Genomic DNA, 14,833 nt, shown 5'->3' with positions numbered 1-14,833 from the left:
TCTTTCTTACATCTTTTATTAATTTTAAATACTGCATATAAAGAAATATAAGAGACAAATGCTTGCCTGAACATTTTGAAATGGATTCTTGTTACCATAGGATTCACTGAGGTATGTGAAATCATCTACGCTAAGCTGTAAAACAAAGAGAGTAGATTGGTGAGAACGAGGAACAGCATCTCATTTAGGTACAGTCTTGTACTTGTACTCAGCATTGGTGAGAGAAAAGGAATTAATGTTACATACCGTATCTTGCAGAAACAAAATGAGGTTTCTGGACTTCTGGGTAAAAACAGGTTGCAAGAATACAGTCAGCTCCCGTGCTGAGACAACATGTCCTTCATGCAAAGCAGTGTCTGGATTCCACTGTGATCTACAAAGAAATTATTTTTTTTCTGTAAAATTTGCTGCCAATGATGACATCTCTTCTTTCTTTAAATATGCAGCAGCAGGTAATGATATCATCATGTTTGGATTAAGATCAGGTTTACAGTTCAGTTTACTTTCATTCTACTCAAGAGGAAAAGAACTTGCCCATTTATGTCCATATTACATTAACTGTGTTACAGCAGGAATAAAATTGGTTCAATCATGATAACTGTCTCTCTCTACTTTCTTGTTTGTGTACAAAAGCACAGTTGCATTTTTCAAAAAAATTATCTGCTAAGTGAAATGAAGACAAATATATTGAAAACGTTCAGAGAGAATTCCCAGAGGGAATCCCAACTCCCAAAACACTTTCCAGTGCCGTCAGATATCTTGGTGGCCAGAGAGGAGTACAACTCAGGCTAGACCACAAGTTGTCATAAACCAATATTTTTTAATAAATCTTTTGTTAAGTAAAAGTGGGTTTTCAGTGTTATTGTAAACAATATGTTCTCTCTGAAGGTTTTCATGATGAAGGAACCATTCTATAGAAGCATCTCAGAAGAGCCACCTTTCCAGAAGCAGGAGCTCTTCTGAGCAGAATGGCTCAAGACACCAAGAAAGCTTATGATTCTTTTGTCAGCCTGTCATTGTGAGGATTGGACAGAGAAATAACTCATGTATTTAGTTTTGCTGCTACAAAAAACCAGTTATGGACAAAACAAGAGGTGGCATTATTCTTTCAACACCTGATCGGGATTTTAACAGTATGCAACATGGGTTTATAGGGATAAAATTTATTATGAAAATTTTGGTCCTGGGTGTTTTGACTAAGGTAAAATTGTCATTCTGTAGAAAACCCAGAGCTTGAAGCATAATCTCACATTTTACACATCTCACATCAGTTGCTAAAGCCTGAGAAATCAGGTATTCCAGACCCCCTAACTGGTTCTAATTACAAAGAATATAATATAGACAATTGCTGTGTGCTGTAGCATCAGCTATTATATGATTGCAATTTGGTGAAGTTGAGATGCTGATTAAATTTTCTAACCCCAAAGCGATTCAGAAATGACCCTTGCACAGCAAGCTTTTATGAATGAGAACAATCTGCAGTCTCTTAAGATGGAGGCAGAACAGGGGTAATGAACACATAGACAGGTTTCAGTGTTGTTTCTTGCATAAGGAAAATCTGTATTTCAATTCAAGACTTTCCAGTAATTCCAGTGAAGATTGCTGAGAGTAAATCGAAAGCCTCTAATTGCACCCACAGCAGAGATAAAAACAGTGCAGTCGTGCAGTACTAGATACATAGCTCACTTCAGATCTGGGGCTTTGGGAGAGTGTTAGAGCAAACCGTACATGTAGAAGACTCTTTCAGACAAAGTGCTGCAGATGTTAAAATCAAATTCTAGCAGATCTTCTGCCTGTCACTTTTCAAGGTCTAGCAGTAAACCTTGCTGTGCAGGAAGGAAATTTTTTTCTATTTGGTTTAAATTATCATTTGATATTTTCTTAGTTTTACTCGGCATTAACTTCTTTGTTAATTTGTGCTTGCAAATCCACAGTAACTTATATTTATGAAGCCAAATAACTCTGAAATTGTAACAGACATGCCTCAACTTTTCAGAAAAGTCAGACCTCATGATCTCAAATATTTAAGTATAACCTTTAAAAATAAGATATTTGAAAACACAAAAACTCCCAGAGATTCTGAATGACTATCCAGGGACTGACTTTCATACTGACTTCATGCATTACATGGTCACACCAAAATGCTAATGATATTAAAGGAAAAGAAGATAGATTAAATTAAAAGGTGTTAAAAAATGGCTTGTGTGAAAGAAAATATTGGTGAATATCTTGGTATATTTATTTAAAAAGCTAACTAAATGAATCTATTTCATGCCTAATATTAGAAAAAATTGAAGATTTGAGAGCTTTTGGGACTTGCAATTAAGAATAAAAGGTAACAGCACATGAAACAATGCTAAGTTATTTGCAGCAGCACAATGGCAAAGGCTTTTGTTGTGAACTGAAAACCTCAGAAATTTAATTATCCTGTTTTAAAACATACTTGCTTCTAAGGTATTCCCTGTTCCTTGAAGCAGCTCTTGCTAGCTAACCTTGAAAAGCACCTTTTGTGAGACCTTTTGGCTTCCAAGCCATCAACTTTAGTAACTCCAGCATCATTATTAGAAAAATAAATATACATCAGCATCAGTTTTTTAATAATACTGTTATAATGCAGCGTTTGACTAATACTTGTATTCACCATATTATATATGCATTTATTATTCTTCTTTTAAATAGTTTGCTGAGCACTATGCATGGCAGTAGGCAAGACTGCACCCTTCATTGAGTGGGCTCCTACTGTCAGCTGGGTGCAACAATATTCTCACCATGGTTCAGGCAGGAAATGTCAGTATGTTTTACTGGCTGGTTTACTGTGAACTGTAGAGTGAAATGTTGATATGTGACTGCCACAGACAGTACATCATTGATAGGCTGATGATGTGCTTTATGGAACATATAGATTGGTCCATCCCTTTGAACTCTTCACCTCAAGTGGTCAACAAGAGATCAGTAAGGGATGGCATAGGATGAAACAGGCAGTAGGCTAACACACATACTGATTACTACTATTGATTGCTCAACCAAAATTTTATGTCCAAAGATTCACAGCCTTGTGCGATCAGCTGCCTGCTAAGCACATCAGACTTAACCTCCCCACCATAGAACCATCCTGGGGTCCTCACCTGTGGGGGCTCACAATGACAAACATCTCTGCTAATGCATGTGCTTTACTGCTGGCTAAAAAGGAGGAAACTTAAAACTCAGCTGGTCTCTCTTTCCTCAAAGAGCCAGACAATGCACTAAAGAGAGGAAAGAAATCTTAGCTTGGTATTTTGCTTCTTTCTTGTCCCTAACTGCTCTGGCATGACAACATTTAAGCATACAGATTCTTCTCTGACCAGTGTTCTTTCTAGGTAGAACTGGGATTTGAACACTTGTTTTTGATGGAAGCAAAGATTTCAAGATTTCCTGTATCTGAACCCACCAGAAAGGGCAGATGGTAAGATAACAGGACTTCTGTTATTCTAACTTGTGAGCTTACAGTTTTGATTTGTAGCTGGCTTCTGAACTCTTTCCTACAAGTTATTTTTGTCAGTTGTCTCTTTCAGTCACCTTGTGATTACCATATAAGAAAGAATATTTTCTCCTGCACAGCAGAAGTAAACTGGAATGCATGCTAGTACATGGCAGCTACATAGAAGTCAAATAAAGCTAAAACATTCTTCTGTTCTGCTGTATCCTTTTTATGTTCCACCTTCTTCCATTAGATTTTTCAGTAAAATCCTTGCAGTTTTAGGAAACACTGCAAATGTATTTGACATTAATGCCTTCTTGAAGCCACTTATAATCTGGATTTGCCAGAAAAGAATTCATTTCCTAATATAAGCATAGCATAAATGAAGGTAGTAATACATTTTCAATGACTGTAAGCAAAAATCATTCTTAAAACAAACACATGAGGGGGCAATCGCAAAAGCTAATTTTAATGAGTTTATTTCCTCAAACTCCCTGTCTTATCTGTGGAGGGAAAGAAATTCTTTTGAATTCAAAATGACTAAGTCAAGTTTCTTCTGCGTATTATATGCAAAAGGAACCTTCCCATCTCTCCTGCTTCTAAAAGCAACCAGGGGATATTAGTTTAAAGGCTAATTTAAGATGAAGGTCAATTTTTCCAGGCCAAAGTTATTTGGGGAATATCCACTGATATATTAGTATTTCTTTGTGAAAAGCAGGACACTGTGATCTACTGAGTTATTCCCACTTCATCTTTCTCCTGAATTCAACGTAGAAAGATTGTTGTTTGGTAGAAAACATTTGTTTTTCTCAAAGTAGAGATTTGCATCTTTCTTTCTAGAGGAAAGAGGTATTTGATTTACTAATGTCCCCGTATGCTCTGCACACTGCACATGTTTGTCAGTTGCAAGTTTCATCTGTATCTGACATCATCTTTAATAGCATGATTACAGCACAGTAATGAGGAATAAAAGAGAGACTTTGAAGTGTTACATTCTTCTAATATAGCTGTTCTGAAATATGGCTTACACACACTGGCTAGTTCTAAAGAAGTGCAAAATGTATCATCCTTCAACTATTCAATATCATATCCCAACAGATAACCTGGGAGAGGGTGATGGAATAGAAGTCTCAGCTTCTGTTGAACTTTTAAACTGGTGGGACATGTTTCCACAAAGTAAAAAGAAATCCATTGATAATTGCTGCACTTTTTTAGTTACCCTTCCTAAAACTCTTCATAGTAGTTTCTAGATTTCATAAGTCCGTTGATTGCACACTGTAAACCTTGCATCACTACAGAGTACCAAGATGTAAAGCACGAAGTTAAGGGTTAGTAACCAAAAGTTTCTGTTACTGTTTCTTTATTTTATAAGATAACATAAATCTTCTTTCTAGTTGCTTCATTGACTTTCACCAGAACTAATTTTGGCCCCACAAGAACTTCACCTTTCGAAAATGCAAAGGTCATGGTAGGAGGAAGAGTTCTTCCAGAACATGTTCTATTTGTGGAAACATGAAACTGGTTTAATCAGTCCACTATCCTGATATTCTTGCTCTAGATTTGTATAAACCTGAACAACCTGCAGTAGAGCAAGTTTCTAACTGCATCTTGGTGGAAAGTTTGCTTTTATGACCACTGGGGGTTATATATTTTGCTTATATTGACAACAGGTGTGTTGTTTATATATAAACTAGGAGGTAGGACAAAGGAATCACTGATCTTTTCTTAGACTCTTGGGATCACTTTTGTCCTAAGAACAACTTTTTCCAACATTTACATTGTTTTTAAATACAGAGGTTTAGTACTCATACAACGTGTCTGTCTTATATAGAGGTAAATTGATTAAGTATTTCGAATATAAAAAAAGCCTTGATGTTGAGACATCCATTTATTTCTTTCAGGGGAAAAAAAAAAAAAGTTACCAAATCAAACTTCATCAAAATTTTCAGATTTCAGCTGTGGCTCCCCAAGGACCAGAGGTTCAGTTTCTGGAAATGCTGAAGAGATGGCTAGTCATACGTCAAAGCTGATATTAATTAGTACTGGGAAAAGAATACAATGTCCAGGATATGTATGAAAGAAACACAATCAACACCTCCTTCACATCTGTTTTCCATACCCCTCAACATTACAGCACAACATATCAAAACACAGAAAAGTAGCATGCTTGTCTATATGGCACTATACAGGGAAGAAGATCTCCTGAAGAACTTTATCTAACTCCTGATGTTCATAAAATTTCTGAATCCTCCTATTGCTGTCTTAAAATTACTACATTAGAAGCAATAGGAAAAAAAAAAATTAATGAGATTCAAGATTTAGCTCTTAGATTTAAATCTTAATAATCTTTCCTAAAGACAAAATATTTACAGTGGGATAAATGAGAGCAGAACATATTCTAATTCTCTTCCTAGTGACAGCTTGATAATTCACCCTCTCAAATGTGTTGAAGAATGACTTGAAGCCTCATGAAAGGTAGAGTGAATCCAGCTCAACTACCTGAAAGGATAATTATCTCCCAAGAAGCCATTGTTTGGTTCCTTTCTCAGTTTACAGAACAGGAAATCACAAGCAACACTCTGGGAATTAACAAAAGCAATAAAGATACAAAAGAAACAAATCCCGTTAATTCAGACCTGACAAGAGTTGATGACCAAAGGAGTTCAGAAGCAAAACTCCCACTGCACAAGCACACACAGCTCGCTCATGCCAGCAAAGGGACCCAACAGGAATCCCTGTCACTGCAGCCCCTTCTGTTTACAGTAAAAGTGAGGGTTAACCTGTGCATCAAGGCTATTCACAGTACAGGAAAATGTTTCATGCTTATGAAGTCACCCAGACAGATTGTGACAAATTCCAAATACTGTTAGTGTTATGGATTATTTATATGAGAGAAATGAATAAATACACAACTAAGATCAGGCCTGTTGAACTAGGTATAATACATATGTGCTTGCAGAGGGTATTAGATGAAGTCTCCATGAGAGAATTTACAATTTAGACAAACTGGGTTAAGAACGTGGAGGATTTAGGAATTGGGAGGAGAGAGTCAGATATACTCATGCCAAAGCATGCCTTAGGCAAACCTGGAGTACAGCAGATCTGTTGTCACCTTCCCACCCAGAACAGGACTTTGCCTTTAGGGCTTCCAATCAGTCCTGTGATAACTTAATACATCCAGTACCCCACCTGAAGCTACTGCGTTGCCCAAGTTGCTGTATTTCTGGAAATCCCAAGTGATTATATAAAATCCTTAAAGTCTGCGTGAATAAAATTCCTGGTTGGAAAAAAGAGGTCTATATCTGCCTCTTTCAAGGCAGGTTCAAAGTCTTATTTTGTAAATATGTACAAACCCCTGAACTTCACATGTCTCTTTGGATCTGCAAGACTCTGCAGTTGTTTCTAACTGATGTCTGTACATACAACAGTGTATTCTATTAAAAATTCTGCATTAAAAATAACATTAAAGTAAAAAACCCCAGGATTTAGGTGTTAGAAAATGCAAAGATTGAGGCTCCCCACACAGTTTTTGGTCAGCTCCTTTTTGTGAGACTGCCTTATGTTGTGACTTTAAGTCAAAACATCTCTAACAGTGGAATTCAAGGTTGCCTTAGGGTGAATAAAGCATACCTACTTCAGATTTGAAGAATATGGATTTTATTTACTTCTTACTGCCTAGCCTAGGACACTAAAATTATAAATAAAAATGGGTAAATTAATCTGTTAGCTTGTTTGACTGCTGAGAGGCAAATTTATTTACTGGGTAATTTTATTGCCCAGAGATTATTTGCCACAACTGATGATATACAACATATTCTGCACACACACACAGAGCAGTAGCATAAGTAGAGATACTCTTTTATTAGATTTCTTACCTCTGAGTTGACCAGAGCAGCATCGGTACATGCTCCACTGACAGAGACATTTTGAACAGCACAGCGAGGGTGCACAACAGCGAGGTTGGAAGAGCAGAGCAGGGCTGCGACATGACTCCAGGCAAGTGCATACATAACTGGCCAGCTGCAAAGGAAAGTCCGAGCAGATGCACAGCTGCACTTCCCGGTTCAGTTGCAGCTATCCGGATTCAACCAGGCTGCTGGGTGAGGTTGCTCCCTAACAACAGTGGGAATTTTCAAAACATGTTGCTTCCTTAGCTTGAAGTAGGGAGTTATATTTTTAATAACTTTCAGGTTTATGATTTAAGCAGCTCATAAAACTCTCCACAATATAACCATAGACAGATTCCTCTAACATTCTAGTACAAGGGAGAGTTGAGAAGTCCAAACTCCTGTCCTACTGTTTTCTAACACCCTGATAACTGCACACTGGTAACAGAGTTGCTCAACTTCAAAATGGAGTTTATAGAAAAGTTTTCTGTACTGCACAAAATGTATTCTGCCCAACTTCTGTCTTCTTCGCTTGCTACATATTATCATGTCCCTCAGCTTAGCTCTTTCACATGTATTGAGAGCTGGTGTCACACATTTGGGTGTTGACAGGTTTGAAATCTGCAGTAAATCTATCCATTGCAGATTCCAGCAAGAAGGAAGAGAGTGAGAAAATGGTACGTTTGGAGTGTATCCACTGAAACATGGAATTGTTTAGCTATCTTTTGCATGGAGGAATGCTGTCCCAAAAATCAAAAATACCAAAAGTCAGGAGCAAATGATAATCATTTCAGAACCTGACATGACTTCAGTAATTTCACAAGTCTCATGCAAGATCAAAATAGTCATAGAGAATTTCTTCGTGCTGGGAAGCAAATTCCTCCAGCATACTTTTTTGCTCCTGCCAAGCATCGAGCTGTTTCTACACCTTGTGACTACATTAGGCAGCAGCAGTCACTCGGCACGTGTTTGGCACAGGGCACAGATGCCTTGTCATAGTCAAAATAAGATATTAGGGATAATACACAAAATAAATTGTTAGCTATGTTAAAACAAGTTGTGATAAGGGAAAAATAAGGAAGCACAGTGAAAATAATAAGAGAAGATATAAACAGATGTCAGAAGATATGCACTTTTGATACTAAGCACACCTAGCTTGATTAATTAAATCCATTTGTCTTAACTCACAGCATACTGTTAAAGTGCTGTTGTCTAATATAAGACAATTTGTTCATCACTTCAATCTGAAATCGGATTTCTGAGACAAAAATAATAATTTTGAGGGAAGCAATAAACCCAGTCATCTATGTGTTCCTTTTCTTCTCCATGTTACCTTTACATAACACTGAATTTAACTCTTTAATAGCACTTTTTCCTCTTCTTCTCAGAGAGATATTAGAAATCCTTCATCTTCCTTTTCACAAGTCTGTGCTTGTTCATCTATTTAAGGGTGCATACAGGTAAAACAACAATCCAGAGCACAAAGACAGGGGTAGAAATGGAATGCCCTAGGGAGAATTTAGTATGAATTGGAATAGTTTGGTCAAGACAAGCAAAATACTTTGTAATTCTCTAAATGGTTGATTTTTCCCTGGTATCTTCCAGAATGTGAGAGATCTGGTTTCTCCCATAACTGTCCAGAATAGTCTTGACAGTTTTTGTGAGCATCTCCTGCCCACAAAGCCAATCAACTGTGTCTTCCTGTCGGCTTCTTACAATTAACCTTCATAAGAAATGAAGATGAATTGAAGGTCACGATTATATAAGTCAGGAGTGCACAATGTGGTTGCCCACAGAATACTAAAGGAGTCAGACTTTTAAGCAAAACTTTCAATTTTGCAGAACCTGCTAGATTTGCATTGCAGTTGGCAGTCTAGAGAAATAGTGCATTACTACTACACTTTTATTCCAGTAAACCCATGCCTTCTCAGATTGTGATTCCTTTCATTCTTTAGCTTGCACAATGCAGAGATCCTTGCTTTGTGAAACAACAAGAAAGCAGCATATATTACTATTCTTCTAACATGAACCAATGAAGAGTAGGTTCTAGTAGCTCTCCTTCATTACTAATACAGTTCATAAATATGACCAACACTGCCAGGACTTCCACATCAGAATAAATCCTCAACAATCTGATCTGAATCTATGGAAATCAAGACCAACAAATATATAGTGCTGTATAAATATGTGTTGTAACCTGACAGGAACCTCACCACAAGAGCAAATGATCCATTACTAAATATTTGACAATTCTATACCTTTTAAATGGCTGACTAGTGCTCAGCTCTTTTATTACAGAGCATTCTCATAGGTCTAAAGCATTTACATAATTTCAAAAATTCCACTGCTGGCACGTGCAACTTCTTTTACAAGTTCATACTCAAATGCTGACACCCTGGATGAAAAGCCTATAAGTCATGTAAGAGAAGCCTCACCTCTTTACCCAGAAATATCATGGAGCAGATCCTCCTGGAAACTATGCTAGGAGACATGGAAAATAGGAGGTGATTGGTGTCAGCCAACAGGGCGTCACTAAGGGCAAATTGTGCCTGATGAATTTGGTGGCCACCTACGACGAGGTTACAGTGCTGGTGGATAAGGGAAGAGCAACTGTGGTCATTTAGCTGGACTTTTGCAAAGCATTTGACACCGTCCCACACAACATCCTTGTCTCTAAATTGGAGAGACATGGACTTGATGGATGGATCACTCGGTGGATAAGGAATTGGCCGAATGGTTGCACTCAAAGAGTTGCGAGCAACAGTTCGATATCCAAGTGGAGAATGGCGTTCATCAGGGGTTGGTACTGGGACCAGCGCTGTTTAACATCTTTGTCATCAACATGGACAGTGGGATTGAGTGCACCCTCAGCAAGTTTGCCAATGACAACAAGCTGTGTGGTGCGGTCGACACGCTGGAGGGAAGAGATGCCATCCAGAGGGACCTTGACAGGCTTGAGAGGTGGGCCTGTGCAAACCGCATGAAGTTCAACAAGGCCAAGTGCAAGGTCCTGCACATGGCTCAGGACAATCCCAAGCACAAATACAGGCTGGGCAAAGAGTGTATTGAGAGCAGCGCTGCAAGAAAGGACTTGAGGGTATTGGTGGATGAAAATCTGACTATGACCCAGCAATGTGTGCTCGCAACCCAGAAAACCAACCAGATCCTGGGCTGCATCAAGAGAAGTGTGGCCAGCAGGTCGAGGGAGGGGATTCTCCCCCTCCCCTCTGCTCTCGTGATATCCCACCTGGAGTACTGCATCCAGCTCTGGGGCCCCCAGTATAAGAAGGGCATAGATCTCCTTGAGCGGGCCCAGAGGCAGGCCATGAAGAAGAACAGTTGTCTGGAGCACCTCCTGTATGAAGACAGGCTGAGAGAGTTGGGGTTTTTCAGCCTAGAGAGGAGGAGGCTCTGGGAAGACCTTATAGCGGCCTTCCAGTACTTAAAGGTGGCCTACAGGAAAAATGGGGAGGGACTCTTTATCAGGGAGTGTAGTGATAGGATGAGGAATAACAGTTTTAAACTGAAAGAGGGTAGATTTAGATTAGATGTAAGGAAAAAATTCTTTACTGTGAGGGTGGTGAGACACTGGGACAGGTTGCCCAGAGAAGCTGTGGATGCCCCGTCCCTGGAAGTGTTCAAGGCCAGGTTGGACGGTGCTTTGAGCAACTTGATCTAGTGGAAGGTGTCCCTGCCCATGGCAGGGGGGTTGGAACTAGATGATCTTTAAGGTCCCTTCCAACTCAACCATTCTATGATTCTATGATATGATTCTATGATATGATTCTATGATTCCTGGCTTCTTGCATCCAAAGTGTCTGACTTAAAGTAGGTTAATGGGAAAAAAGAGAAGCTAATACTAGGGAGACAATTATGAAAGAAAGGTATATCGTCCCTGCCTCTTTACAGCTGGTAATATCTCAAAAACTAGATTATACCTTGTTTTAAGCTATATCTTTTGGAGGGTATTTGCACACACTAACCAAATCACACACAAGTGAGATGGAGCACAGTTGGTGGGTATACTGTCTGTATTCTGCCTTATAGAAACAGTCTTAGAACTTCTGAAACAAACCCAGATTGTTTTCTCTCAGATTACCATATTACTTATGAACAAACTTTTAACTGAAAACAAACTGAATTTTCCTTTTTAATATTTCTCCACAAACCACAGTTTGGGAACAACTGAAATGAAGAAAGCTTTGAAAAAAAGGAATGAGAAGAACCTATTGAGTGGGATTTTAATTTCGCTCCCTCAGTAAATTTGGCTCACAAATGCATCTGCATATATTTTCTCCTTTTTCTTTTTTTCTTCACTCCTAAAAATAAAGATTTTTTGCCAAATGAAAAGAAAAAAAAATACCTATTGAAAAGAGAATTTTCAAAACAATTCCTTTCTTTCATTTAATTAAAATGAGATGAGATCACAGTGGTTCTTTTACCTGTGAGCAGGAACCTAAAACCGCTTTTGATAGATGTCTGTTGGTATACTTAAAAGCACACACAGTTTACTGTTGCATTTTCCATAGGGCTTTTTCCTTGAAAACCCATAGGTGATCTGAGTCCAGGTTTAGAACTGTTTGTACATGAAGATTTTTTTTTAAATCCAGCAAAAATTCAAAATACTGAAACTCAGACTGCTGTCAAATCATTAACTGCAATGAAGAAAAAAATACCTCCATTACCATGTATCTCAGCTTAACTAAAATAATTTTATTAAGAGAAGCTGTAATATTGACATACCATGTATTAACATTCTAGTCCTACCCATTTCTCTGGATTTATACATGCTTTCTTTTACAACTGTATGCTTCTCATATATCCTATGTATTTCTTATCCTGTCCAAGTTGAAATATAGGACTCATAAAAAATAACTGAAAAGACCAATATGATGGAAGCTTAATTACTTTTTCTTATGAATCCTTTTCTTTAAAAGAAAAAAGAAAAAAATCATCTCAACCTCAGAATTCTACATTCCTGATGTAAAAAATTTTTAATAAAGAGAAGTGTGAATTCCAGATTTGTGTGGGATGAAGGTAAATTTAAGACTGCAAGTCAGGCTAAAAGGGATGACTGTTGTAACAAGGACAATTTACAGTGCAGGATAAGCCAGAAGAACTATCTATAGATAGGTGACAAAAATAAGTGCCATCCATTTTGCATGCAAGTTTGATCCTTGAGCAATAGGTTTGAGAGATAACATGGTACTACAGCAGCATATTAAAGAACCTCTTCCCCCAGCTCAACTAATAGACATATTCAAATTTAGGCTCTTTAAAAAAATAAATAATAATTAAAAGAATCCAAGATTTGGATACTTTTTTAAAAAAATCTCAGTTACTATTAGTATTATTTCCTATTGAAAAAGTATTTTCCATATGGCAAATACTGGTCAGCAACTACTTTGCTACCCTCACACATTTAAATTATAATCCTGTTTTATCACTTTTTACAATAATTTTATTATGTAAGAGGGGACTAAATGCTTTGTTCATTGGGACATCTTTTTGGGGCAAGGAGGTGAAGGGAGAAATTACTCTGAGTTCTTCTTCCTTTGAGACATAAATAGAGAAAATTACATCCTGGAAATAGCATGAACTTTCATCTTGGGACTGGGGAGACAGAATGTTTTGCCAAATTAGCTATTATTACCTATTTGTGCATGTGGGAAGAAAGCCAGAACCTTTCCCTCTGGAAAAGGATTAGTGGCATTGGAGGTGGGTAGAAGGCATATTTTGCTTCATGCTTGAAGAGTCTTGCTCACAAAAGAGTCCTGTGAGGTAAGCTGCAGGTGTTAATTGGCCACGTGTCTCTGCTACTGCAGGAGAAATACAAGCCACATGGACTGATCCCCTTTTCCTGGTAGTGAGTATCTACATCTGCCAAAGAACTGAGATGAACCCAGCATTTCTGATCAGTGTTTCAGGAGTGTGGACTCCTCGTGATCTCAACCTCTAAGCTACAATTTAAGAGACTCTATAAGCCTATTACTTTAGCCACTTCTCAGAAGTGAAGAGAGAGGGTTAGAATTTCACCTTACAGTTATTCTCCTTTGAAGAGGCACTGATACTTTGCAATCATTTGTTCTCATTATACTGGCAAGATCTAGGCTCCAAAGCCAAGGCCTTTTTACCAACAGATTCCAAAACCATGTTGTGAGTACTTCATTGAAATTTAAGCAAAGATGATCAACTGTGCTTTTAAAGAATTTACTCAGTTCTAATGGAAATTGTCAGATTTGACCATTTATCTGAACAGTTTTCTTTTCCTGATAAAATGCAACTACTTCTCCTAGAAATCATAGAATCATAGAATGGTTGGGTTGGAAAGGACCTTAAAGATCATCTAGTTCCAACCCCCCTGCCATGGGCAGGGACACCTTCCACTAGATCAAGTTGCTCAAAGCACCGTCCAACCTGGCCTTGAACACTTCCAGGGATGGGGCATCCACAGCTTCTCTGGGCAACCTGTTCCAGTGCCTCACCACCCTCACAGTAAAGAATTTTTTCCTTACATCTAATCTAAATCTGCCCTCTTTCAGTTTAGAACCATTACCCCTCATCCTATCACTACACTCCCTGATAAAGAGTCCCTCCCCGTCTTTCCTGTAGGCCACCTTTAAGTACTGGAAGGCCGCTATAAGGTCTTCCCAGAGCCTCCTCCTCTCTAGGCTGAAAAACCCCAACTCTCTCAGCCTGTCTTCATACGGGAGGTGCTCCAGACGACTGTTTTTCTTCATGGCCTGCCTCTGGACCCGCTCAAGGAGATCTATGCCCTTCTTATGCTGGGGGCCCCAGAGCTGGATGGTACTCCACGTGGGATCTCACGAGAGCAGAGGGGAGGGGGAGAAACCCCTCCCTCGACCTGCTGGCCACACTTCTTTTGATGCAGCCCAGGATCTGGTTGGCTTTCTGGGCTGCAAATGCACATTGCTGGGTCATGTTGAGCTTCTCATCAACCAACACCCCCAAGTCCTTCTTCTCAGGGCTGCTCTCAATCCATTCTCCACCCAGCCTGTAACTGTGCTTGGGATATATAGCATCCTAAGTATATATACTAGAGGATATATATATAATCTTTAATCTGACTCTGATCCTTTCAGTCAGGTTTTCCAGTATTCATCACTGGCTGATACAGAGAATGCTTTCATTCTTCGTACTTGTCCAGTACCTTTTTTAGTATCATTTGTAAGCTACATAAACAAGCGAAGCAACACAGTAACTACTAAAGAAAAGTTTTAAATTAATTTCTTTTCAAAATGTAATAGAATTATGAATGCTATGGACAAAAAGGCGTAAAAAGTAATTGTTTTTAAATTCAGTAACAATGTCAACAAAACATTTATGATGATGAAATTAGCAATTAAAGAAAACTAACATAAAGGATTTTGTACTAATTTCAATTATACTAGATTTTTTTTTAAAGTGTTATCCTATTTTTGAATTATGTTGGCTTTACTTGTTTTTTCCCTAACAAAAGGATTCAATT

At 38.3% G+C, this 14,833-nt stretch overlaps 1 protein-coding gene across 1 annotated transcript in view; it reads right to left on the bottom strand.

Annotated features, from left to right (window-relative positions):
* The window catches only part of ATP6AP1 (ATPase H+ transporting accessory protein 1), a 59,026-nt gene extending 51,564 nt beyond the window's left edge, over positions 1-7,462 (bottom strand). Inside the window, exons 1-3 of the mRNA XM_074870150.1 lie at positions 7,333-7,462; positions 247-373; positions 67-135 (exon numbers count right to left, since the gene is read on the bottom strand). Coding sequence (XP_074726251.1) covers positions 67-135; positions 247-373; positions 7,333-7,445 — 309 coding nt within the window. The 5' untranslated portion in view covers positions 7,446-7,462. The remainder of the gene's footprint in view (positions 1-66; positions 136-246; positions 374-7,332) is intronic.
* Positions 7,463-14,833: the final 7,371 nt, after the last annotated feature.

The sequence above is a fragment of the Strix uralensis genome, chromosome 5 (assembly GCF_047716275.1).
Source record: "Strix uralensis isolate ZFMK-TIS-50842 chromosome 5, bStrUra1, whole genome shotgun sequence".
NCBI classification, from domain to species: Eukaryota; Metazoa; Chordata; class Aves; order Strigiformes; family Strigidae; genus Strix; species Strix uralensis.
This window is presented reverse-complemented; position numbering and strand designations above follow the sequence as displayed.